The sequence below is a fragment of the Gopherus flavomarginatus genome, chromosome 14, assembly GCF_025201925.1.
Source record: "Gopherus flavomarginatus isolate rGopFla2 chromosome 14, rGopFla2.mat.asm, whole genome shotgun sequence".
Lineage (NCBI taxonomy): Eukaryota > Metazoa > Chordata > Testudines > Testudinidae > Gopherus > Gopherus flavomarginatus.
The window spans coordinates 13,539,036-13,566,753 of NC_066630.1; the positions used below are offsets into that span (position 1 = coordinate 13,539,036).

The 27,718-nt window shown below is 41.2% G+C and overlaps 1 protein-coding gene across 1 annotated transcript in view; it reads right to left on the bottom strand.

Moving 5' to 3' along the window:
* Window positions 1-26,857, bottom strand: part of VAT1L (vesicle amine transport 1 like) — an 80,104-nt gene extending 53,247 nt beyond the window's left edge. The window contains exons 1-3 of the mRNA XM_050922871.1: window positions 26,467-26,857; window positions 16,702-16,831; window positions 11,006-11,221 (exon numbers count right to left, since the gene is read on the bottom strand). Coding sequence (XP_050778828.1) covers window positions 11,006-11,221; window positions 16,702-16,831; window positions 26,467-26,696 — 576 coding nt within the window. The 5' untranslated portion in view covers window positions 26,697-26,857. The remainder of the gene's footprint in view (window positions 1-11,005; window positions 11,222-16,701; window positions 16,832-26,466) is intronic.
* Window positions 26,858-27,718: the final 861 nt, after the last annotated feature.

The following is a 27,718-nucleotide window of genomic DNA, read 5'->3' on the forward strand; positions in this document are numbered from 1 at the left end:
CATTTGGGTGGGTTTTTACATAGCAACTAAACAAAGAACAATGGTTATTATTAGAATAGGATATGAAATTGTAAGTGTAAACAACTAGAGCAGTTTGGTGCTGCTATATCACGGTTATGTAGCGCTAGTGAGGAAATCACAGTTTATTAGCTCGTGTCTTTAGAAAGGTGATCACACAAATTAGTCAGGTGTTCTCTCAGTAACTTTCGGTAGTCAAATGCAAAGGCAATTTTAGGCATCTGCAATAAACAGCAACCATCAGAACTCTTCCCTGGTATCATATGAACACCAAAAGCTAGAAAAATAAAGTCATATTTTAATGGTATTTTTAAACCTTAATTGAGTGGGAGGCATTCAAAATACACTGTCTGGCCTCGTGTACCTGCAATAACCACAGCATCTTGCTATGCTTACAACAGGAGATAAGCGTGTGAGAGACAAACGTTGCATTTTTAAACATGCCTACTCTACCGGTTTTATCAGCAACACTTTACTTGAGGATTGGATGCCTGTTAAATGAGGGATGAGGAAGGACGTTCAAAGATATTTCACGGTTGAGGTTAGTTTGTGCCATTTACTCAAATGCCTTTTTAAGATAATTTTGCCATTTTACAGCAGAGGAGTTGAGCCCCTGTAATTTTGCAAGCTTCTTTTTTTTTTTATGTATTCCTTTTAGTTACTAGCAGAAAGTATGAAATATCTTGCAGTATTTTGAACGAGTCATGTTGCTTAAGCTCTCCTGAGCAATGAAACACAATTGCAGCCACTGCTTCCTGCTGACTTTCACAATATGATGGTCTGAATTTAATAAAGAAAAAGTCACATCGCTCTTTGGTAGAGCCTGGAACAAGGAGCAAGTGAGACACAAAATGAATCCTGATTCTCCTCCCACTTAAAATGAGACTAATTCAATAGTTACTCCTGATCTAACTGAAAACTAGAGCACGTTGACAAAATTATTTGTTTTCTTCAGTTTGCTAATTCATCACAACCGAAACATTCTGTGGAGACAGCTCATTTTTGAGTAAGTTCCTCCGAAACTGAGGCAGATTTCAAAACATACCCGGGCTTTCAGAGTCACAGACCCCGAGGCTTCCAGGTTCCCCTGCTCTGGGGTAATCCACCTGGTAGGCTGAAGGGGAGCTGGGAGACTGAAAGTTCTGACTATCTCAAGCTCTGGGGCTCCATGCTCAGTTATGGCTCCCAAGGCATCCTGACTCGTGGCTCCCTTTCTTCCCACCAGGAAGAATTTATTCTGAAGTTATCTACATGAGACATTTCCATTTTCTGTGTCCCAGAATTTTGAAAAAAAAATTGTTTTGTTTTCAATCAGAGCAATACCACAATTTTGAATTCTGAAATCCCCTGTGAAATGGAATTATGATGCTGGATGCATTGAAAACAGAATAATCAGGCCAGAAGCAGAGCTCTGCAAACTTTCATATCAAGATCAGCTTTTGCCCGATTTCATTAAATCTCTCTCCAGGCTAGGGGAGAGGTTTGTAAGTGTTTCTAATCAGCTGGGTCAAGAATGCACTCTGTAAGCAGAGGGGGAAGAGTCTGATGGATATTCACTTCCATCAGATGGTTGTGACAAGAAAGCAGGCACAACTATGTGTAGTATTCACTAAGCTTTTTATTAATTATTATTATTCACAAGCAAGATGTGGAGAGTGAGTCAAAACAAATTAACCACCCACTCTTACAAGGCCTCTGTATGTGGGGCTCCCATTGAAACCAAAGGGCTCATAGGCTTAGGCCCAAAATACACAGGACCCCTTGCAAACTAAGGTCCAGATCCTGCAACCAGCTCCTTGTGGATGGAAGCTTCTGGGCCTGGGCAGAATTCCATAGAAGTCAATGGAGTTCTACACTGATGCAGGAGTCTGCTTGTGGGGAGCTATTTGCAGAATCTGTGCCTTATATGGTCTGAGTTTTACATCTCTAGTCACAGTGGGCTTTAAATGCTCTGAATTAACGTGGAAAAATTGTATTTTCTTGAGGCGGGGGAAGGAGATATTGCATAAACACTGAATTGCTTACATTTAGAATAGAATATAGAGTTATCCCTACAGTTATTTTATTAAAACAGATGCACAGAAGACATATTTATAAGCCACATTCAGCCTCTGATTGCGCCTGTGTAATCTCACTGAGACCTGGAGGCAAGAACTGGCATTGTGATTCTAATAATTATGTCTGGCTGAATTTAGCAAACCCTTGCTATATTTCTAGCCAAAGGTTGGCATTTGTAAACTGCCTGCATGGTTAGTAAGATCATTCATGGATAAACACACTTCTTGTTCATTCCAACCAGAACTCCTGGTGATATAAGTAAATATCAGTAATCAGTGCTTTTATTTACTCTCGGATAACTAGATAGCCCTGTGATGTTATCCTCCCACATAATGATGAATGTGATTTTCACTGGAAGTCCTTCCAGTGGTGTTTTTTGGGAAAGGACATTATTACTACTAATACTATGGTAACCCCTAGAAGCTTCAAGACTGGGCCCCTATTGTGCTAGGTATTGTATAAATATACAGCAAGAGATAGCACTGGTCCCAAAGATCTCACAAACTAAGCAGACAGTTGTGGTGTTTAGATGTTGCTTGTTATTATTAGAACTGGGAGCACAGGCTGTTGGGAGTCTGAAAGGACAGGAAACAGGAAGGAGCGGGGAGGAGTTGAGGAGGCCAAGTGAAAGTTACACAGTGTGCAGCAGCAGCTTGGTAAAAAGGTTTCCACTGTAAAAAAAATAAAGTCCTGTTGAAGCTTGTTAGTACCTTGCCTGCTTGATACAACGATACTGAAGCAAAGGACAGGAGAAATGGAGGATGAAACCGAAACAGAGAGTGATTAAATGACGTGCCTGAACACAACACAGAAAAACTGTGGTGCAGCCAGGAACAGAACCCAAGTCTGCTGAATCCCAGTCCAGTGTTTCAAAGCACCGGCCATCTTTTCTCGCTGTTATCTGCCATTTTTGCTTGAGAGGGAATTCCTCATCCCTCAGAAACCATAGGGAGTTCTTTTACTAGTCTCACACTCACTTCCACCTTCAATTGTCTATATTGTTTTGAATCCAATTTTAACCTCTCCCCTGCAAGAAAATTACACCATGAGCTTATAATGGAAACAAGATCTGGCTTTTGTACTTTTCTCTTTGTGGCCACACTTCTGCTATGGGACTGATTTCATTTGGTGCCAGTTTCCATTTTGATGCTTTCTAACCAGACCGGACCAGTATGAACATGATGATAAATGGATATTTTGTGAAGGACGCTAGTGAAATAAAACTCCGACCTTCTCATTGTTCTATAATATAATTAGTTTTCTGCATACAGTCCCTCTAACTTGGGAGGAAAAGGGAGAATAAATGTTCCCTGAATCAAAAACACTGAATACTAAAAAGGCCAAACTATTATAGTAGAAAACCACGTTATACTGGGCACATACAGGATGTAAAAATTCCCAGACTTTCACATTTCCAAGAGAGTGCCAGGCCATTAGGAAAATGCACAAGAAGAAATGATGCGTGCCAAACCTGCTGAAGATTGGGTGGTGCACCCATTGCAGATACAAGCCTGACCAAAACCCCAGCCTACAAACATCCCTCTGACATTTGTGGGTGTTCCAAGCCCAAACTGGAGAAAGATGACCCTTACCTTTATAGTGGGCTGAAAAAAGAATGCTGAAGAGTCTGGAGGCAATCCTAAGAAGGACTCTTATGTATGTTTCTCTTATCCCCCTACTCCTCCATTCTCAGGACAATTGATCTTAATTTAATATCCCTTTTCTCTTCTTTTGAAGAAATAATTCACACGTACCTCTGCAACCTCACATACCAAGATATAGGGCCAGATCCTGATATGAGACCGTACATGCCTTTTCCAACGAAGCCAAGTAACTGTGGACTCAAATACTTAACTAAAGATATGTAGAATCTGGTTGTATGCCAAAACAGTGCTGTGGCTATGCAAATCTCTCTTAAATCTCCTTTTTAATCCCTTAACTCATTTAGTTACATTCACATTAAGAGTTCATGTTTATGAGGTTACACATTTTAATTACAAATACCAGAGGGTCCAGTCCTAGGCCCCTTACAGAACTTGAGTAAATGGGATGTGCATGGAGGACTTCTGCAGAGTCTGGAGAGAATAGAGTCTTCCCCTCTCCTGCACGAGAGCAGCAGTGGAGTTACTTGGCAATTAACCCTGGTGACTAACTGCTACACATTCTCTACAAGGAGCACAATTTGGCCAGAGGAGTCACCCAGTTGAGGATATGCCAACCACAGCCCATATCTCCTGCTTGCTAGGGTAGTTCCACTGGAGAGAACATCTTTGTAATGGATGCAGACCTGAGAGGGCTTCCAGTGTCCTACCTGCTCCTTTCACAGCAGAACCATATCAGCAGCTCCACTGCCAGTTAGCCTTTTGCCTGTATCCTGGATGTTGTAGGGGTGGGGAAGCAGGCAGGATTGTACCAGAAGTAATGACTTATGCTCTGCTAAACCAGCCTAGCACTTATGTGATTAAGCATGCATGACTACAATACCCCCCCGCAACCCCCCCCCAAAAAACACACACACACACACACCAAGCCAGCACAAAAGACCAAACCCACCAACCACTCTTCCCCCCCCTAGAATTGTTAATATTTGGAAATAAATCCCCACGCATAACCACAGAACAGGTTCATGCTTTCTGAAACTGAGAAAAACAAAACATGAAAATCCAAACTTCATTTGACAACTAATTTTACCTTTAATAGGACTTAGCAGCCTTTGGATACAGTGATCAGCTGTTTCACTGAAATAATCAATGTTATGATGACGTATTTTCTTGAAACAGAATTAATCTTATTTCCAAAACCTGTAATTTGTATACAACTTATCATGCACAACATCACAGTAAGAGTTTTCAGAGAAATAAATGACTCAGATTAAAGTGCTTCTATGGAAATATAAGGAATCTCATAATATTGTGCTTGGCATACAAGCAAGTTTCAAAGGCTGTTTGATGGATTTTATTTACATGAACATCAATTTATAGAACCAATATGTTGGGTCACTACAAAATCTCATATAAATAGAAATATTGTGTGTGAATGTTTTAAGGTCCTGTTAAAAGGCCTGTTTTTTTTGTTGTTTTTTTAAAAAGTTCAGCTACTCACCTCCAGAGTTGGAAACCTGCAGTGTTTTGCTAGTCATACAGGAGAACCAAAAAAGTGAAATTTAAGAAACATAAAATTGAAATTGACAGTCTAGTTCCATTGTTTATGAATTTCATTCAATTTAGAGAAAAAGCATACATAATGAAAAGTAAATTATATTTTTAAGTGTTTATTTTAACAATCTAAGGTGTTACCAGGACCACAGAAAAGTTTTCTTTTTTTTTAAACAAAAGATTTTTATCTTCACAAACTCCCTTTTGATCAAAACGGGCCAGATCTGCAGCTTATATGAACTGGCATAGCTATACTGACTTGCTAACTTGCCCTAGCTGTGACTCTGACCGGAAAAACCTTTAGCAAGGTTTCTGTATATGAAATTTGTTTATTTGATAAGATATAAATTGAGTCCAGCTTTAAAACCTGAGTCAATAAACCACCTAAAAAAGGTAATGAACAGTACAGCTAATATCTCAGAATAAGCAGCATCAAAAAACCAAAATATCCTTCTATTAGTCTCATTTTTGTCAAGTCTAGAGACACTGCTCAATTCTTTTAATTTTTTTTTTAATCATTCAGATTCAACCTTGCATTAGATTCATGTTCGGGACTGAATGTGGATAGAACCTATTATTCATTATTAGATTTTTTCCGCTGGTATATTCATATTTAAAAGTGGACATGATGCAATGCCTATATTCAGGATATGTTAGGGGATACATGTGTTAAACATACTGAATAGGAGGACTGTGGGCAAGGATTGTGTAATAGCCTCTCAGCATCTAGAATGAGATATCTGAGGTGCAAGGAGACATCAACCTACACAATAACCCACTTCCTGAAGGTGTCATTTTCCAATTAAAATGGAGAAATTGGAAGCCAGTAGAAAAGGCAAACATTGCTGAGTAGTGAAATGGAATAGGAGAAATTCAAACACTTGAACAGATTTGGGATACAAGTCTGATTTAGTTACACCAGAAGAAAGGTTTTTTTGATCAAAACAGGGATAAGAGAGTGATAATGGCCTCTTTTTACCCAAAAGCAAGCCTATTTTTAAGCAGAAATTTGCAAAATGTTTCCCCCTCCCTGCAAAATTGGACAGTTGTGTTCACTTTGAAACAAAGCATGTAAATCAGCACCGCTCTATTAACATCAAGGGAACTGTACCATTTTACTCCAGCTGAGGATCAGAACAAAAATGCAAGTCCCTATGTGACAGGATACAAATAAATAACAGTAAGGGCTGCCTGCCTTTCAAATGACCTGGCAGGGGATTTAAGGAAGGGACTTGTCCTCTGGGGAGACATAGCTGAAAAGGGCTTTTTCTTTGGCTTCTGGGGACTGCAGCCTGCTACGGTCAGGGGAATTGCTTTTTTGTTTTTTGTGTTACTTCTTGAGTTCATGTGTTTGAATAAACTGTGCACTGAGGCAAGGGCCTCAGACAGACGTCTGCATGGCACTGGTTCTTTCCTGGGCTGGTGACACGTTTCCTCACACTTGAATTGAGGCTTGCCATTTCTTCATGAATATTTTGCACAATTTCTGTTGCTAAGAATATGCCACTGCTTACATTTGCCACCATATACTCCTCATTCAGCTTCTCACTTCTCACTTCCCCCCTCCCCCCCCCAAAAAAAAGAAACCTTGCAGATTTGTACTAAGGTTATGGAGGAGCAGTTTTCAATAGCTAAACCAAAAAATGCCATCATCGCTCACGTAGATTGGTTCGCTTGGAAAACGTGTGCTGCAGTGTCTGCAAATTCAGATAAAGAGCACCTGACAAACAGTAAACAGCGCTGTTATGACCTAAAAGAGCTGTCCTATCAGTTTTATCCTCCAAGTTCAAATGTATGAGATCGCATCCAGAACCTACTCATGCTGCTTGCACTTCCTCTGATGTTGAACCTGAAAGTGAAGGTCACATCACAGCTATAGGGTTGCAATCAATGTCTCTGCATGAGCGTAAGTTTAATTTTAGCTCATGTGAAACTGAAATACTAGTGCAAGAAAGTTACTAAATATTAACTCCTAACAGTATCTGGAGGTTAAGTGATGAGGTGGTGCAATTTACACCCTTCTGGCTTTCAGCAGGTGTGCAAAAACATGGACAACGCATGTATAGAAGATGGAAGGGGAGGATAAAAACCCAGAAAAATAAGACTATAGGGTAAACCAGGGCCCTGCTTCCTTCTCTTTCTCCTCTCCCCTGCCAAAGCCTCTTTGCGTGCCAGTTCCACTAGTTTTGTATGTTTACTGAACGTCAAATTATGGCCAACTACACTCTTTCACCACTAACATTGTCCTAATCCCTGGGTTTAGCAAGGGGCCCTGGTGAAATATATGGGTTTTTTTTTAAAGCTGTGTCTTGTAGCATCATGCAAGTTGTTACCAGATTCCTCTTCCAGGCTCATTCTGTTCCATGAGTCTCTTCCCCCTGTTCCTCTGCAGGTAAGTTTCAGGGTGGCAGGGGAGGGTCCTGTGCCCAGGGGAAAGCAAAGAGAAGGGCTGGGACCAAGGCATGAATGCCCAGCAGCTGTTTCAGGTCTATTTTCTCAATACGCCAGGAGCAGAGATGGGGGAAAACACAACCCACCTGCCAGTAGGCTTGACCCTGCTCCATTGTAGTCAATGAAAGTTTTGTTACTGACTTCAGTGGGAGCAGGATCACGCCCAATAGGAGGAGGAGGAGGAGCCCCATCCACCAGCTGGCAACCACAGCAGAAGATGCCTGCTGCTCCCTCTTCCCTGAGCTCTGAGGAAGGGCGGAGAAGTTCCCTTAGCCTCCCTAGAGAACAGAATCAACTGAGAGAGTGTGAAGAGCAAGGGGAAAACAACAGAGAGAGGAGAGAGAATGGGCTGTAAACTGGAAGAGATGGGGCTCTTTTACATTTTGTCTCAGGCCCTATAAATCTTGGCTTGAAGTCCAGTCACATCCACCAGAGGAACGTACGAATTACACCAGCATTTGTAAGTAACTCAGAGATTTTCATGGGAGTGGCTCTTGCTTTAACCAAGTCTGCAGGAACAATCCTCTGCTTTACTGACAGCACTTCCTATGTAATACCGAAGAGCTCACCATGGTCACATGGAGGATGAAATGCTGTATTTTGAGATCTAACCATACTAATCAATGTAATACAGCAAGGGAAATGATTTAATAAAACAGTTATAGGACGAGTTTACCCTGAAAAATGACCAAACGTTCTGAAAGGCCCGGTTGAGACCATAATGTATCAATTTTAAAGGATTTCCCAACTCTCTATAACGGAGTCAAATAAGATTTGTTAACATGGAATCATTTTTATATTTATCTGGCCAAATTGAGTTGCCCTGTTCTATGCTACAAAGCTCCTGGTTCCCGGCTCTAGAAAGATTAGTAACCTTAGATTTTTCAAGAAACCAATTTTTACCCTGTGACCACATTTTGTCTCCCAGTATCTGCCTCTCTGGCCCAGAACTCCTGGAATGGGGGTTACCTGGCCCCTAAGCTCCCCCCTCTGACTTTAAAGAGACAGTATACTCAATCACAGTGAGCATATCCCCAAACAGATATTAGAAGACGGACAGCTGCTATACTAAATATCATAAGGATTTCTTTAAAAACCACCACCAAAAACAAACAGGCAATATATGCACAGAAGTCAGTGGGAGTTTTCTCTGGCTCCTGCCTATGAAAAGGCTGCAGGATTTGTCCCAGAGGGAAATCCAAAAATGAACAGGCAAGAACTTAACAATCAACAAGTTTTCTTATATAAAATGCCTGAAGTAACTAGAATAATGAACTAGTATTGCTGAGAAAGGAACAATTGCAAAGTTCTTGTACCACAGGAGGTCTATTGTCTTGTTAAATTATTCAGGAATTTTGATGACATTTAGAAACCAACTGGCCAATCTTTTCATTTGCTGTCAACGTTAATGGGCTTTGCATCCATTAATACAAGAGCACAGAAAATCTCTTTTCTTAAAGTGATTTGAATGCTGGTTTTCCTGTATTATTAAATGAGGAACTTCCTGGGAATCATTTGGTCAATGGATACTGTTACATTTTCAGTGGTTTAAATAGATGGAGTATTAGAATTGGGCCCACTAGAATCTGGGTCTGTCAGCACATTCACTGTAAGACTCGGCTTCAGTTAGTGAGGTGGAAACCCCCCACTAACCTCCACAGTGGAATGTAGCAGGAAAGATTGATACATCTGCATTGGGTAACTAATGGGTGTAGGAGGAGATAATGGATTTGTTGTTTCCAAGGGACCACACTTTGGGATTCTATGCAAATTTGCTTATTAATTTATACAGAAATGTCTACATGGAAATTTCTTTCAAGCTTTTTGCTGAGCCCCAGTAGGAAGCTCTGGGCCTCCTCCCACCCCGTACAATCTAGTGCCTTAAATGAAAACCTCAGTCATGAGTTATTACAGTGACAGCAAAGTGCACGGTTTTCCTTAATATGCAGCCCCATGTTATTTTAACAGTTTCAAATTCCACACTAAAGATTAATATTAAACAAAGTAGGCCATAATTCCCTAGTCCGTACAGCACTCAACTGTAATAAGATTATAAATTCCAGTCATTTACTGGAGTATTCCAAGAGGGTTGTTCACTGCAAGTAGGATTAGCTTTGGCTACAAATATTTTGTGTAAAGAGCTGATGAATTTATTCCTTTAATTACAGCCTATCTTTTAGAAGACTCTGGAAGAAGCGGTGAGGGCATAAAATCAAAGATAAGGTGTTTGAGGGCTGCCAGGTGGTAGACGACTATGGAATATTAATTTGGAATAAATAAAGACGACCAGGGCTGCCCAGAGGATTCTGGGGGTCTGGGGTCTTCGGCAGTGGGTCCCGCTTCGGTGATAATTTGGCGGTGGGAGGTCCTTCCGCCCCGGAGCGGAAGGACCCCCCGCGGGCGAAGACCGGGAGCGGAAGAAGCTCCGGGAGCCCGGGTCCTGTGAGAGTTTTCCAGGGCCCCCAGAGCAAGTGAAGGACCCCGCTCCAGGGGCCCCGAAAAACTCTCATGGGGGCCCGTGCAGGGCCCGGGGCAAATTCCTCCTTTTGCCGCACCTCCTCCCCCCCCCCCGTGGGCGGCCCTGAAGAAGACAATTTTGAAGAATAAAGGACAGAACTTCAGTTGAGAAGGCAGAGATCTACTGCAGTTCCTGAGTGGATAAACTATATAGTGAAAGGCCCCTTAGTTTAAAGATAGACAGTAGAATTTTTGTATCTTAAATTTAAGCACTTGGTTAAATGCTTTCCTGAATCAGAGCCTACATGATTTGTAATACAGACCTGCCGACTCCTTGTTTGCTGGTTGGCTAGTGTTGTGTTCCCCTGAAGCCATACAGCTGGTGCTTTGCTCAGGCAATGTGTAGCTCACTCTAACTCTGCTTGTCTTTTGTATATTATTGACTTCAGGCCTGGCCTTAGAAAGTCCTGCAATGTTTTTCTTTGCTGTGGAAGAAGCAGTACCCCCTTTCCAGGTTGTGCGCAGAAGTGGAGAGAACATTCTGTGCATATCACCTACTCCCTACACACAGATTCGCAGGCTACATTTCTATCCCTTAATATCTGCTCATTGAACTCTGCCTTCCTACTTCATTTTTTGTTTGTTTATTGGGATAGCTTCTTATTTGGCCTAAAGCTCCTATCTAATCAATCCTTGGATACATTTAATATTAGGTAGAGATGGGAAACAGATAAAAACCCTCACAACACATGGTAAAGTTTAGATCTGAATCCAAACTTCAAGACTCAGACCCCTCTTGAGTGTTAACATATTTCAGATCATTTCAGTTATTCACATGACAAGAAGAGTTAAATGCACTAACTTACCACCCCACCTCCTGCAGAGTGAACCAGCACAGACATGCCTTCTCTTAGGTTGGCCACTTCAAAGAGCATCATGTAGGCAGTTACAAAGTTCATAGGAAAGGCAGCAGCTTCAGAAAAACTCATGTCATCAGGAATCTTGTAGACAAATTCTACTGGGGTACATACTACTTCAGCCCATGCGTTGTAGTTTACGAAAGCCATTACTCTGTCTCCAATCTGCAGTAACAGAAAGAATGACATTGGGATTATTAGGATAGTAAGCATGCACATCTGAAATGCTTATAAAATGCTATAAACATTGAATACATGAATAACTGTATTAGAATATAAGTGACATTCCTAGAGGTTCTCCCAACAACCTTCATGGATGACAGGTTGTCCACAAAATTGCTTCTGCCACAATGATTATGAAGCACCAGTACTTGTTGCAGCCCAGCCTTGGGCTCTTTAGGATTTCCAGGGGCTTTTTGGACCAATTAAACTTTTACTTAAAAACAAAACCACAACTCAGCTTCAGGTCTTTCTTTGCTGGTTTGTTTCTTTGATGAACATTTAATCGGGATTAAATGTTCAGGCAATATTAACACTGGAATGGTAGCTAACACAGGAGGACCAAACTACAAAGTGACATCAAAAGATTTGAGTAGTTGGATGTCCAAGCTGTGAGGGCAGCTTTGCTACTAATGAAAGCAAGTCCTGCATGTGGTAGTAGGGCTAGGACAGCACCAACACAAAGTGAATGGACATGGCTAAGCAACCCCATCTAAAAGGGAGTTTATTTTCACTTGGCCTTCCTAATCTTAAGAATTTTTCACAAGCTACTTTTCTGGGCAATACGTTTGCTGCAGGAGAGGTGATGACATCGGAATTTTTTCTATTTTAAAAAATTAACCACAATATGGAAGTTTGAGAACCAGTGATTTAGCCTTTTACTTTATGCAAGCAATACCTGTTTACTTTGTAGTTATATTATTCTAAGCAGATATTTAAACTGCCTTTGCCTGCTGGAGATAATCAATATGTTACAAGGATTTTAACTACTGAGGCTACATTCTGCTCTGAACTATATCATTGTATTTCCAGAGTGACTCCCCTGAAGCTACCATGGGTTTACACCTGTATGACAGAACAGAATTTGACCCTATAACTTTAAAATAGGACTTCAAACATCAACCTTTTGTCCTTCGGTTCTTATGCCAGCTTCTAAATCAATCAGCTCCTGTCTGCAGGAATTAAAGGAACAATGCAATCTTCTTTTTTCCTGCAACTGAAGACCCAATTACCATAGAAAAATATATATATGCACACTAGAGAAAAATGTCTTCTATCAAATACAAAATGGAGATAAGATACATTTGAAGATGGAGTGAGATTATATTAGCCACATTAAGTGCCTCTTGAGGATTGGGCTGAAGTGCAGGCACATCAATTTCATACATTTATCTAGCGGCCTTCATTGCAGTTTCAGATTCTGAGAATTCAGACAGCAATTCCCCATAGACAGTCAAGAATAATAGTATGAATGTCTGAAAATGTAAGGCAAATTCTCCTCACTTTCATGGGTGTAGGAAAACTTCAAGAAGACTACACCGGGGTAAGTGAGAGCAGAAATTGGTCCAACGGGATGACTCATGTGAGCAAAGTTTTGCCTCTATGCATTTAATTCTCCTTTGCTGTCATGCTTACAAAAGAAAACTTGACAATGATTAGGCAGCTGGTATGCTGAGACAGCTGCCTGAGAATACCTGTTTACAGTGCAAAAGTATTTTGGCCTCTCAAGATGTTTTCATCTCTTTGGCCTTAGGATACTGTAGGTTAGTTAAAATTTAAAGTGCTGGTGACAGTTCTGAAAGGTTTATATCTTGTTGGATGAAGTCAGTGAACACAACTGTAATTCCAATTTCACTGAAATTCCTCCTCCTTTTGAAAGGGTCCTTCATATTAACAACAGTTCTGCTGTTTCCCTTGCACTGTTAAAAAGATGCCTACTTTTTAAACACACAGTTTCTGCATAAGATTAGTTGGCACAAGATTTTAGCACTTTATAGTATATACTCTATTACAAAAAAAAATCGTTACAGAACTGAAGGGGTAGGGCATGGAGGTCCCTCCTGCCAGTTACTGGGGATGCTTTTACTATATTTTATAGTGTTTAACCAGCATGTCACTTCAGATCTTTGCAACTGAGCACCGCCAATGGAATTAAGAGCTTCTTAAACAGTAGGGGCCCGATCCAGTTTCCTGTGAAATCAATAGGAATCTAGCTATTGATTTCAGTGGGAAGTAGGAACAGGCCCTTCAACTGCTGAATAAAACCCATCATTTTGCACAATGCAGAGAACATTTTTAGAAACCTCTATCAATGAGGGTTGCCAATAGAAGCCTGGATTTGTCATATTCTGAGGCAATGAAGAGACCCGTTAAATTCCAGTTTGGCTATGCCAGAGATGAAAGGCTCAGTTCAGTTGCAGACTCATGACCACGGGCTGAATCCTGCTCACATTAATCCTCCACAGCAAGGAGTCCCAGTGACTTCACTGGTGTTGCATGGAAATGGAGTCCATTTATGCGGAGCCGTGTACAAGATTGGCGTTAACCTTTGGTCTTTTTGACCTTGCACACAGAGATGCCAGGTTGTGACAAGTATGGTGCAAACATCAGCTCTCTCTAATTTTCAGATACTGATTTTGACCTGAATGGTACATTTCCTTATCAGTGTATTCATGTGTGTGTGTCTCAGCTTTCTTTATGGTCTCAGGTCTCTCTACTAGATAACCCAGCCATTGCTGTCATTATGTAAAATATGTCTAAAAATTACAAAGGCTTGTTTTAATTAGAGGATGGTTCTACCAGACTGAGCATGATCTACCCTGTTCATATCATGCTCTTGATCACGACTTTTAAAGGAGACCCAATGTAATCAGTCAGGCATAATGGTATTCAAGCAAACTTTCATATCCTATAGCTGTATGATTTCCATTTCAAAAGGATTAGAGAAATTTAGACCAAAAAATGCAATCCAAAGCAGAATCTCATTATACTAGTTCCATACACTGGATTATTTCTCCTCAGCTTTATACAGAGTCTAACTCTTAAACCCCCCCCCCCCCCCACACACACATTAAGAATGCCAGATCTGCACATCTGAGAGCACAGGTTTCAGACAATGAAATTATTGTTTATAGGAAAAAGGTAGTTGAAAAGCTGTGATTCCTTGAAGGAAAAAAACAGTTCTAGCCTCATTCCTAATGAGACCCTATTAGAAACCAAATGGACCATGGTCTGTCATGTAGCACTGTTCACAAAGCTCTTGTGGAAGAACAATAATGCTGCCTAATAAAGCTCTCTTTATGCAATATCTACTTAAATGAGGAAAAAAATAGGATAAGGATCAAAAAAAAGGGGGGCAGGATTATTTCATTACATTGATAAAACATGTTGCAGAGATAAGAATGATAAAATAATTGGCACATGCCCAGCTGTCCTACTTCAGGAGAGTCACATCTCCACGTCGCATTTGCTCAGCAGGATTTGCATATAAATCAAGAAGATACTGTGGGAAGTTAAAACAGAAGGTTTCAGCTAAGAGAGGTGTTTAACATCAATGATGGAAAACAGAGTGGGATGCTGTATGTTTTACACATAATACAGGTGCTTTAAAATACCTGGTGCCAGCTATAGGACGAGATCATGTGAGACCTGTTATTTTAATTATTTGTCATTTAACACTGTACAACTAGGGTGAAATTCACCCCCTCCCTGCATGAAGAGTGAGTAAATTATTATTAGTCTCACCCGAGTACTTAGAGTCTCAGAGCAGAATGAGGGCTCTGTTATTTTAGGCGTTGTACAAATACAGCGTAAGAGACAGTCCCTGAGTTTACAATCTAATTTAAGTCAAGACCCAACAACTGGGACTAAGCAACAGTGGGAATGTATAGGAGAGGGAGGAGTGATAGGAAATATGGTTACACAGACGGATTATGTTTAAAATTAGCAGATTTCTAGTCCAATTATTTTGACTCTTTTAACGTATAAATAAAAAGCGACTATAAATAATCTCAGCCGTGTCTGCTGGATTCCTGCCCAGTCATCACCAATTGGCAGCGGATCATAAGCATCATGGCAGAAGTGAGTCTTTAAGAGGAATTTGGAGGAGGTGGCAGTAGCGGTTGTATGGGTTAGTTCCAGCAGGGCATTTTCAGGTATAAGGGGCAGTAAAAAAGGAAGCACAAACTTATCTGTGGGAGGATCAGACGAGTGAGTAATGGAGGCTGCCATCATTGGCAGAGTAGGAGGCATCAGGGCAGGATGGTTAAATGGCTAGGTAATGAAGGAATGGCCAAATTGTGAAGACTGCTCTGCCCACAGCCTCCACAACACTATTATATCCCAGAAGGTCCGACATGGGGCTGCTGGGCACATCAATGAATTTCACCTCTGAGATAATCTGACATGCAGCATGTCTTATTGTTTTTTATAATAGGAATTACAGCTCAGTGATAATTTGAAAATGCAATCTCATTTATAGCATTTGTCACACTCGGTGCCAATATCAGAATCGGAAAAATCTTGACGGCCTGTGATCATATTAACAACTAACTTAGGCTGCCTGGACCAGGGGGGGAATCTAAAACGCAAGTTTCAGGGATGCAACAATGATAATTAACCACAGGTAGCACTCATATAAGGTTTTTTATCTTCAAGGTGCTAGGCCAACATTGAAGTCAGTTTGCTTTGCAATAGAGCTTTCAGTACAGGAAACCATTGATACATTAAAACTTATTTCAACTTCTGCATGTTGAAAGAATACTTGCCCCAAAGTGCCACTCTGGGCAGGTCTTTAAACACAATATAGCAGTCTAAAATCTTTTAAAAAGGAATTTCTAGAAATGGGATAGACCGATGACAAGTTAAAAAAAAAAAGACTCTTGATGCACTAAAAAGAAAGTAGTAATAGAATTTTTCCCCATTAAGGAAGATTACAGTAAGACATTGTTGAATAGAATGTATACATAAGGTTTTGGATAAGCTGGGGAACTTTTTTCATGAATTTAAATTCCCCTCAGGGGAAACTGATGTCATTTTGATTAAATACAGTTCTTCACTAATCAAGGTTCAGATAAGTGTGGTTTTATCTTAGCTTACTAGACAAGAAAATTGTTGCTGTAGGAAGTGTCTGCTGCTAGTTAATGGCCCAGTTCTGTCCCTTCACTCCCTAGTTAGTTGGATAGCTTCTTACCCTGCATTTTCAATGGGGCTACTTGCAGAGTAAGGGCTTGTCTATGTGGTGAGTTAGTGTACGGGTAGCCAGGGTATAAATCTACAGTACCCTGTCTTGCTGCACACTAACTGGCCATGTGGCCCCTGCTCCAGTGCACTAAAAGTTCCCTGGGGGGCTTTGACAGAGTCCCGTTTCACGCTACTTTTAATGTTTCAAACAGGAATATGGCAAAGCCCACTGCAGAACTTTCAGTGCATTGTAGGAGGGTCCACAGAGCCAATCAGTGTGAAGCAAACTAGTGCGCTGTAGAATCTCACCCTGGCTTGCTGACCACTGACTCACTGGGTAGAGAAGGTTTCAGATGCTACTCAAAGTGAGCAGGGGTGGCAGAATCTGGCCTTAAATCCTTTCTTCTTCACTCCCAGTCAAATGCTGTGCCCTTGATCATACTGCAAGATAAAGGAAATATTACCTCAAATCCTGCCACATTGTCCCCCAGAGCTTCTACAATCCCAGAACACTCAAATCCAGGAACAAGTGGTGTCTTGGGAGGATTATCGATATTCCCCTGCCGCACCATCAGATCAATGAAGTTTAAACCACTGTAAACACAAGAAAAAACAAAATCAAAACACTAACATGAGGGTAGGAGGGAGAGAAACTAAGCCGGGACAATGAAAGATGCTGAAGGCTTCCATTATTTTTAATGCTGCATTGTTCTCCTGCACATGGGTAGGCAGGTGTGGAGCAGGTGTACGGAGGGAATTCACATCTTCTCTCATGGAAGAACTTGTCTCTAAGTTAGCTCTGCATGGGCTGTCTTGGAGGTAGGGCTACTAGATCTGTGATTACACTGAGCTCCTATGCTTAGAGGTTGCACTGGAGTCATAACTACTGTTTCAGACCAGAGATCATTACCACCTGGATCAGAGTCAGATCAGTGATCGAAAGATGAAAGGCTCCTTCTCATAACTAATCCCCTGAGATATCTCATGATGCTTTAACAAGACATTTTGAATTATTGTGAAATACACACACCTTTTTCAGTATTAAAAATATGTAGCTTTATGAAGAGCAGACTACTTCTGTAAATAAGGACGGTCAGACTACTCAAGGTACATAGAGCACATGCAAGGTTGGCATGGTTAGGTCTCAGCATTACTGTTGTAAATCTATGTGTGAGCCGAGGGACGTGTCTACCTGAACACTCACTGTAAATCTATAGCACTCCAACATGCCGCACCCTAACTATCCATATGAATCCTGCTGATGGGCACTAAAAGGTCCCTAGGATGCATTGATCAACGGAGGTTTATTTGAGAAAAAGGACAATGCAGTAATTGGAGATATTCTTTAAGGACTTCAAAAATGCAAACAGTGAAGTGATATTTGTTAGGAGTTTGTATATAATCCACTGATATATGCTATAGATATTTTGGGCCAGACACAACCTTGGTGTAGCTGCACTTAAATTGCTAGTGTACCAGGGAGGAATCTGCTGTTATTCTGGCAAGGAACAGAATCGTTAGTGAGAATTTATTAAACATCAAATGGGATATTATCATCAATAAATTATTATAGATGCTTTTGCACCTGATCATTTTTAAACAGTCTTTGCAAAAGATTGATTTAGGTCTTTGAAATCTTACGTGGGCGGCTGCTCAGAAGAATCACTGATGACTTTTCCTGGTATGCTCAATTTTGTGAAAATCAGGAGGTCTCCTTACTTTGTCTTTGTATCTCATATTTTATATACACACACACACACACACATATCAGGGGAAAAGGTATTTTGTTTTTCCAGTGCCCCATTGTATAGATTCCAGACACACAAAACACTATGCACACATTCTGAAGACTCCTTACGTTCATAACTAGCTACAGCCCCAATCTATTGTTTCAGAGCATAGCCCCATAATTACTGCCAGCCGGAAGAGATGTATACTGGGGCCCTGTATTCTCCAAAGTTATGCACATGAGTCATCTCTCATACGCAAATAGAACCATTGACTGGTCACACACACAGTCACTCATGCGCAAGTGTTTGCAAGATCAGGGCTTTCATCTGGTTACTAACAAAGACATGGACAACTCTGATAAATATAAAACAGGATAAAGACAAAGTGACACATGAAACCAAGACAATTCATGGTGAGATCTAGGTCATTAGGAACTTCAGTGGAAATTCCATCTAATGTAAACATTGAAGGCAGTTGTGGATAAAGTTTTAAAAGTGCCCTCAACCCATCCTTGATTTGTGCATGAGAAAGATTATGGGCAGAATTGACATGCGTGTCTCATGACTCACAAAGTCATAGGGATATCATTTTCATGACATTTCAATGGGAAGTTTTTTTATCCTGACTGTGCGCCCATCTCCTCTCCTGGACCCCATGGGAAGCATTATTATAGCCTTTCTACAGAAGGGGAAATAAAGCTAGTCAGTTTGCTCAAGGTTACATATGAAACCCACAGCAGAGCATGGAACTGAACGTTAGTCCTACCATCCCCTAAGCCAGTACCCAAACCACTGGGCCATCCGTCCTCCCTGAAGACCCAGAGGAAAGATAAAAAGACAGTTGTACACAGTGATTGCACTAAGCCTACAGTCAGAATTGTTGGCAGGGGCACAGCACATTGCAGGTTCGAAGTTTAAAAATGATTGTGGAAAGGCTGCATCTGATCAGAAAACTATCAAGGCAATTCACCTTCTGTAATGTTATCTATAGGATAGGAAAATTCTGAACGATAAAGAGATTTTGGGACTATTTAAGAGAAAGTGAAGGACATACACAATGATCACCATTTAAAAACAATATTTACACACAGTAGGCAATATTGTTCACAAATGTCAACTTCATTAGAGACCACTGTCTAGATTTTTCCACAATTCAAGTGCTTTACAAAAGTTATTTAAATTAACCTTTCCCATGTTCTACTCCTACTGGGTAACTGGGGATGGAGTTGTGATGTAAGAACAAGCAGAAGAACTGGAGTTGTGACAGAGAGCAGGCAAGGAGCACCCAGACGGACATGGTATGACTGTGGCTATTTGAAAAAAACATGATTTTATGTATATATCATCACACCTTAATTCACCAGCACCTACTCATTCTGATGGAATTACTTGGCAGACAAATTTTTTGAATAGGAATGTTTTCAGTTATGAATCTGACTACATAACTCTAGCAAACCAATTCCTTGCCTTTTGTCTTTATCTCCAGGAAAAAGCAGCAGCATTAATACAAAATTAAAATAAATTTGTTATTAGAACAGGATTGGGAAGGAACATGAAGGTGTAGAATTAAAAAAAAATTAGGGCGGTCAATTAATCAGTTAACTCAAGCGATTAACGCAAATCAAATTAACTAGATTAAAATGTTTGTGATTTATTGTTTAATAATACATTAAAACTGCAATTATAGAATACCAACTGAAATTTATTATCAGTATTTTGGAATGTTTTTCTACATCTTCAAAAATATTTATTTTAGTTACCATACAAAGTGTACAGTGCTCACTTTATGTTACTGTTATTATAAATATTTACACAGTAAAGAAACAAAATAGTATTTTTCAATTCACCTCATAGAAGTACTGCAGTGCAATTTCTTTATCATGAAAGTGCACCTTACAAATGCAGAATTTGTATTTTTTTAAATAACTGCACTCAAAAAAAAAACCCCACAATGTAAAGCTTTAGATTCTATGAGTCGACTTACTCCTACTTCTCGTTCAGCTAATTGCTGAGATAAACAAGTTTGTTTACATTTAGGGGAGATAATGCTGCCCTTTTCTTACTTACAATGTCTCCTGAAAGTGAGAACAGGCATTAGCATGGCACTGTTGTAGCTGGCATTGCAAGCAATTTATGTGCCAGATGTGCTAAACATTCGTATGCCCCTTCTTGCTTCAACTTGTAGGTCTTTTTAAAAATCTTTTCTACAGTGTAAATATTTGTAATAAAAAAAATAGAAAGTGAGCACTATACACTTCGTATTTTGTGTTGTAACTGAAATCAATATATTTGAAAATGTAGAACATCCCAAAATTTTTAAATTGGTATTCTATTATTGTTTAACAGAGTGATTAATTACATCTATTTTTAATCTCACTATTATTTGCAATTATTTTTAATTGTTTGACAGCCCTAAAATAATTGATATTGAGGTATATAATGAAAAATTTTGAATTTAATTAATTATAATTTAATTCATAGCTGACAAATCAAGTTTGATTTTGGCATGATAAATACTTTAGTCACACACTATCTAATTTCATCACATTTTATTCTCCTGTATACAACTTGTTCACATATATTTTTTGAATGTTCCTGGTACAGTGTCAGGAGAAGTACTTTGGCTGCATGCCATTTATCAAAAAGGGCATGTATAATATATGTCCAAATACTGGCATCTGGGCAAAGTTCCATTTCTCTGATTTATTCCTGGCCTGATTTGAAATTCCATTTTCTATTTCCATTTCATAAGGCCATGTGTACAATTCTCGTCAACATCAATGAGGTAACTCAGAGCAGAACAGGGCTTGATGATGAGACCAGCAAACTCATTTTTAATCTTTAAATAAGCTTAAGAGAAATTTGAACGCAAGAATCCAGAGGTAAATTGCTACTCTATTAATTATCGGTGCAACATTAGGCCTCATGGAATCCCTCGTCAAAATTCCTTGCGTCTGTTCTAATTTGAAAGGGACAGGTTGGCTTCATTGTCTGGCACAAGAGAATAGCCTCCTCAGTCTTTTCTCTACAGACTTCTGATATTTGAAAGCTGTGGCCTCCATTTTATTCGATGTGGATGCTTTTGCTGTAATTTGGACAGTGGCTAAAGGACATACTAAGAATAATCACACAAATATATAATCACTTTCCCTCTATGAACAATCGGATACTAATACTGATCTATATTACCACTTGTATGACAATCCCTGCTTATGATATATGTAGGAAGGAGAGGTTGTCTTGCACAGGGATTCAGAGGAGGTGTTGCTTTAGAGCTACAAAGTTCAGATCCAAACTTCCTCAAAAGTTGGGGAATGCAGAAAACTGTTTTTTTAACATTTAGGAGCTGAGCATGGGGCAGAATCTCTTTGGTTAAAAATCTCAGTTAAAAGGAATATTAGCATAACTGTAGAGGATATTACAGGAGATTGAAGACACTTCAAGTCTGCAGGGACAATTCATTATGGGCAATTTCAACTTCCCTTGTGAACTACCTGAATGATGCACTGGGGACATGGTTTGAAGATGAACTTTTGATAAATACGTGATTGCTTAACAGAATAGCTAGCGTTGGGATCCTGATGGAAGGACAAGACTCCTGACTTTGGCTTAAGAAATATGCAGGAGTTAATGGAGGGTGGACTGCAGGGAACGCAGTGGGAAAGTGGGTAGAGTTCGGTTCTGTTCTAACTGTAGTTTTCATTTTAAGTCAAAGTTTGGATGCAACTGGAGTCTGAGGAAGAAGGCATAGAATGACAAGTAACTACTCCCCAGGAACAGAGTATTCAGGTAGGGGTTCTGCCAGGACTAGCCTGTGAAATAGCAGCGATATTAATAAGCATGTCAAATAAGCTGAACTTTATGGGCTAAATCACTCCCTCCTTGATTGTTCTGTCATTGGGCAGAGTTTGCCCAACACAGAGTCAGTGGTGTATCTGAATTCCTAACCCAGTGCCAATGCAACTACTTTGAGGCTCCACCTTCGTCTGCTACTCTGTGGGAATGTGGCATTTCTCGGCTCCCTAAGATGGAGAGTTTTGTGGCTGTATTACTTTTCCCTGATAATCTCTGCAGGTCTGGGGGTGGTGATAAAATATGTTTTCTTTACTCTTTCCCATCCAGTGCAGGGCTGCCCACTCCAGGACTCTGACTCACCCAGTCCCTGGCCCCTAGCTAAACACAATGCCAATGCTGCAAGTGCCCTCTATGTCCCAAGCTGGGCTGGTACTATGTAATAGATCTGATTTTCTTGCTTACTCTGGTGTAACTCAGGAGTAACCCCATTGAAGTCATTGGGTTTATATCAGTGCAAGTAAGGAGACACTCAGGTCCTGTGGCCCAGATCCTCAAAGATATGCAGGTTCCTAACTTACACGGAAGTCAATTGACATTAGTAGCCTAAATATCTTTGAGGACCTGGACCCATATTCCTAAAAGTATTCCTCCTCCTTTTGCCTGAATTATCTAAAATAGTGGTGGGCAACCTGCGGCTCGTCAGGATAATCCGCTGGCAGGCTGCGAGACAGTGTATACATTGAAAGTCTGCAGGCACGGCTGCCCGCAGCTCCCAGTGGCCGCGGTTCACTGTTCCCAGCCAATGGGAGTTGTGGGAAGCAGTGCGGCCGCAGGGATGTGCTGGCTGCCACTTCCCACAGTTCCCATTGGCCAGGAATGGCGAACAACAGCCACTGGGAGCTGCAGGGGCCATGCCTGCGGACGGTCAATGTAAACACTGTCTCGTGGCCTGCCAGAAGACTACCCTGATAGGCCACATGCGCAGGTTGCCCACCACCGATCTAAAATGACTCCTGAAAACCTGAAATCTCTTAACTTTTTTTAAGAGGAGAGTTCATACTTTCCTTTTATTTAAAGAAACACATGAAATATGAATAAGCCTATCTTTAAGAGTACATTTGACACTATGTGACACTCTCTTACACATGGGATTTGTTTTACTTGCTTCTAATTTAGGAGACAGCTCTGTTCTTTCACAAATGCCAAGAAGGCAAAGAGGTTCACCTCTGCCCCCCATCTACGCATACGCATCATGAGGAGCAGCAGTAACAGCTACCATATCAAGATGAAAAACAAGTAAAGGGAGGCAATTATATGAGATCATTACCTGTCTTCCGCTCACTGCTGTATGTGAGGTAGGTTTGTTCTAGCTGTTTATCTGATCTTGAAAACAGTATGAACTCAGGCATTTTGTTAGACACAGACAAAATAAACAAGTAAACAGAGCAGTGCCAAGCTGCTCCATCATTACCAATCAAGAAATAATTATAGGGAATATGCAAAAACTGTGATTCAACTTGGGCACTGACTATTGCTCCATCTCTTAGTCACTGAATGAGGCTAACGTATGACTCATCACAAAAGAAAAACTTTCAGGCAAATCATTGATATTTCAGGACTTCAAAGAAAAGTCATTCATCTGGCTTAGCATTAATAGCAATACTACAATGGGTCCCAAGTTTCTCCTATTTATAGTACTCTGAAACAGGAAGGTAACATTTAACTGTCTTGATTCCTGCAATGAGTATGTACAGACTGTAGAGGTACTTGTGCCTCTTATTAGGTTTTCTAACTAATATTTAGCAAAAGCTGTATGGCTGGTAGATTCTTCCCCCACTCCCCCCAAATCCCATCTTTAAAATCCCATTTGCTTGAGGCAGCTATCTTTACATTGACATAATTAAATGTATTACTCAGAGTAGGCAATGCTAGAGAAGCTCATCCTAGATGCATTCTGCATCTTATATATCATAAAGAGCATGTTCCACTGGCCACAACAGGCATTTTCATCATTTCCTCAACCAATCTCCCAACCAAACCCATGCAGCCAGCACCACTTCTACTCCCTGCTCTCTTTACCATCTGCAAATACAGGGGTCAGGGACCTAACCCTTCCCATTAGTTGCTCAAAACAAGTTTTGGCCCCTTGATCTCACCCCTTCTGTCAATTGGATATGGTAGGCTACATGGCCTTTCACCAAACCTCATGTTCCTCCACCTTGAACTGTGCTACAGCTTCAAAAAATATATAGCGTAATAAGTGATCCAAGCATAACTATAAAGTAGTAATTTACTTGAGTGGCTCCACTGATACAAAAACAGTGGGTGTACACCTCCAACAGTTTATTAACAGTAACAAAACACTTGGAGTCTATTGAAAAGCTAAGTATTATTTTACAGCTAAGTATTCACTACACAGCTAACTACTGTTATTTGTAACACAGAGGTCTGCAGTCTTGATGAAAAGGAAATTCATGTGCATACATGGAAGTAAGTCCTGTCAATCACTTAGGCATTTTAAAAAGGAACACAGACACACCACATTCAAAATTACAAATGTTAACTTTCCAATATTTAATGATTGGAAAAAACCCAGTGAAAAGACATTACAGCTCTGATCAATATTAACCAAACCCTTATTTTACAGACATAAACCACCAAGCAGGTTTCACTATATTCAATATAGTCAACATGGACTTGTTTTCATTTATTTCCCATAGTGCCCATAATCTGCAAGACACTTTACCAAAAAAAAAAAAAAAAAAAAAAAAAAAAAAAAAAGGGCAAAATCCTGTCCTGCATCTATATTAATCATTCAGGTTGCTGGATAGCTGATCATAATTCATTGATGCAAGTGAGGAGGAAAATATACTCTCATCAGGAATAGAACAGCTGATTCACAAAAATATAATATGGAAAAGCCAGTGTCTAATGGACTGAGATCTTCAGTTAATGTGTCTGTTCTGCAAACCCATCAGAACACAGCCGGTTCAGTGATACCCTTTGGATACACTGATAAAACAAAGTCATTGCCATAAACCAGTGTCACTTTCAGTGTTGACTGTTTCTAAAATAAACAGTTCAGCCTTCACCTTCACATCTATTTTCCACAGATGCCAAAGCATTTACATAGCAGCAGATTACCGCTGTGTGATCACAGTGCTCTACTCCTCGGATTGTGTGCACAGAGGACCTAACTCCCAATGACATCTGAGAAAAATTCTTTGGCCTTTGTTATGCAGGAAATCAGACTAGATGATCCTAATGGTCCCTTCTGGCCTGAAAAATCCATGGCTTCAAAAGAAGTTCTGTGCACAGACAGATTCTAGGTTTGGGCCTCTATTAGTTATAAATATGAGACTTAAGAACAAAAACATCCAGTTTAGATTGCCTGAAAGACTGTTCTTAACAGGGAGGCTTGGACCAAACATTTCTAGATCCTGACTGGTCACTATCCACCCACCAATTCCTCACAAGAACTTCGGGGGGAGGGGTTGTGTTGATCTGCTGCCAGTGCTCAAAGAGAAGCTTGGTGTGTGTGGGGGAAGCAATGGTGAGGAAAAAAAATGGCAAGTATCAAAAGGAAAGGTCATGCTACTCAGCAGTATAGCAACCAATCAGAGGTACACCAACATTTCTCAGATAAAAATCAAACCCCAATGTAGCTGACCAAATATCCCCAATTCTTCCAATCAGCTCCGAAAACCTCAGACATTAAAAGCAATATTATTCTCTTTTTTTGGCATTAAAAGTGAAATAACAACCACTTGCAGCACAAACACCCATGACTTTGCCTTTATCCTTGGCTTTGTCTAGTGAAAATATATTTTGGTACAAACTGTTCTCAGTATAGATTTGCTCTCTGGAGCTATCAGATGAAAATAAAATGTAAGCTACTGAAGTTAGAGAGAGATATGGGAAAGATGACCTGCAGTGGGAGAGAGAAACTGCCAAAGCAGCTCAGAAGTGGGGCTGAGAGAAAATGGTGAATGAGGGGAGTTAATGAAATAATTAACTGCCTTTTGGCATCAGATGGGGAAGAGAAACCAAATAAAATGCCCCCAGCAAGCTTCAATTTGCAATTTCTGACAAAGGGAAACTTAGGACAGCCTGCAAAATAGTAACACCTGAAGCTAAAGTTTACAGATACAGGGTCAGCACAAAAATCTGCTACACTAAACACTGCATAGTCACAGGCCTGGGGGAGGGGTAATCAGTTTAATAGCAAGCAGGGAGGTGGATTCCCATTTGCTGCCTGCCTTCTCTAACAGGAACTCAAAGGGGCAGGGAAACTGGTGCTTCACAATGCAGAAATCAATCCCCAGAAACATACACAGACATGCATGTCAAGTTACAGGATGCTCTACGGCTAGAGGATCCGAGACTGTCAGCGCGAAGGGGAGGGAGCGGGATTTAGACTCAAAGTGGCTGTAAAGAACATATGGAAAATGCCCCTTGAACCCTGTTCCTGGGCAAGAGGGGGGGCGGTTATTTACCTCTCTTTAACCCCCATCCCTTCCCCATGCATTACAGGGGCAGATCCTTCCCCCTCTCCTGCCTTCCTGAAACTGACACGGTCCCACGCCCGCCCCAGACACAAACGCAACGAGCACGGCCACAAGATGCTGCCGGGGGAGGTGGGGGGCGCTGCTGCCTAGGGAGGGCGGGAGGGGTAGGGAGAGGCAGAGAGAGGCGATACTGGACCAGGCTTTGACTCGGATTTTGAGCTCCCCTTCCTGAGGCTCCGGCATGACTTTCTTGGCCACCCTGAGCTTGTTGAGCCCCCCGAAGCCAGACAGCAGCACGGCTCGCATCTCCTTGGTGTCCCCTGCCCGCAGGCTGCAGCCGCCGCTGCCCTCGGCAGCTTCCTTGCCTCCCTCCTTCTCGATCATCTGCTCCGTCTCGTCCGCTTTCTCCGCGCCCTCCTTGGCCATGGCGCTGGGCTGGCGGGCTGCAAAGCTGCGGCGGCGGAGGGGGCTGCGCTCAGCCTGGGGCGCCTGTTGAATGTGGGTGATGCTGGGATGTGCAATGGCTGCAGCTGGTTGAATGGGGCTCTGGTCCTTCCAGCCCTACCGCAATGCACAGAGTAGCTGCGCAGCACGAATCACCAGCCCCGCAGGTAGCCCCCCCCGTGAGTGCCTATCCCAGTTAATCTATGACGACGAGTTGGTCTGGTGCCAGGTCCCCGCGTTTCTAGACAGCTCCCGGGCTGCATAGTTTGACATGGGCAGAAGGGGTTGGTGAGGAAGCCCTGGGCAGAGGAGGAGGCGATTATTGTCTGGAGATTCTCTACCCATTAGTAGGTGACCTCAGCCCAGGTCTATATGGGTTTATTGCGCATTTCTCAGCCAGCCTGACAGTGGCTTATGTAGGGCTGGATGTGGGTAGGTATGAGTCAGCTATCCCTACTGAGCTGCCCAGAGAGCGCTGAGAGAGGGGCAGGGGCCTGTATTCCCATAGGATTCCCCCCCTCAGACCATACTGCAATGAGAGCTGGGGAGAGATTATCCTAACCCTTGTTGTCATCCCGTGCTCCCTTTCCTTGGGAAAGAGGTTTGCCTGCCTAAATAGAGGTCAAATACAGACCTAGATAAACTGAGCCAAGCTACCCAAGGACAGCCCTTTGCAGTGAATACTGCCCATCAGTTAGCACCTTATGCTTTTGTGGCATTTCACTTCCTGCTGCTCTTCATTCTGGTGCGGAATCTCCAAGCTGTGTAAACCCCATTTCACCATAACACCCACCTGTGCAGATATATAAATAAAGAAACTCATCTAAGGAAAAAACCTCAGACAAAAGAAACCACTTTTAGTGGATTGGTGAGTTTTGCATGGTTTATATTAAAGCCCACCGGGCACTAGTGGAAAATTTTCAAAAATGCTTAAGTGACTTAGCAACCATTTTCAATAGCAACTTAGGCCAAGCTCCTCAAAGGGGTTTCCTCAATGGAAGTTG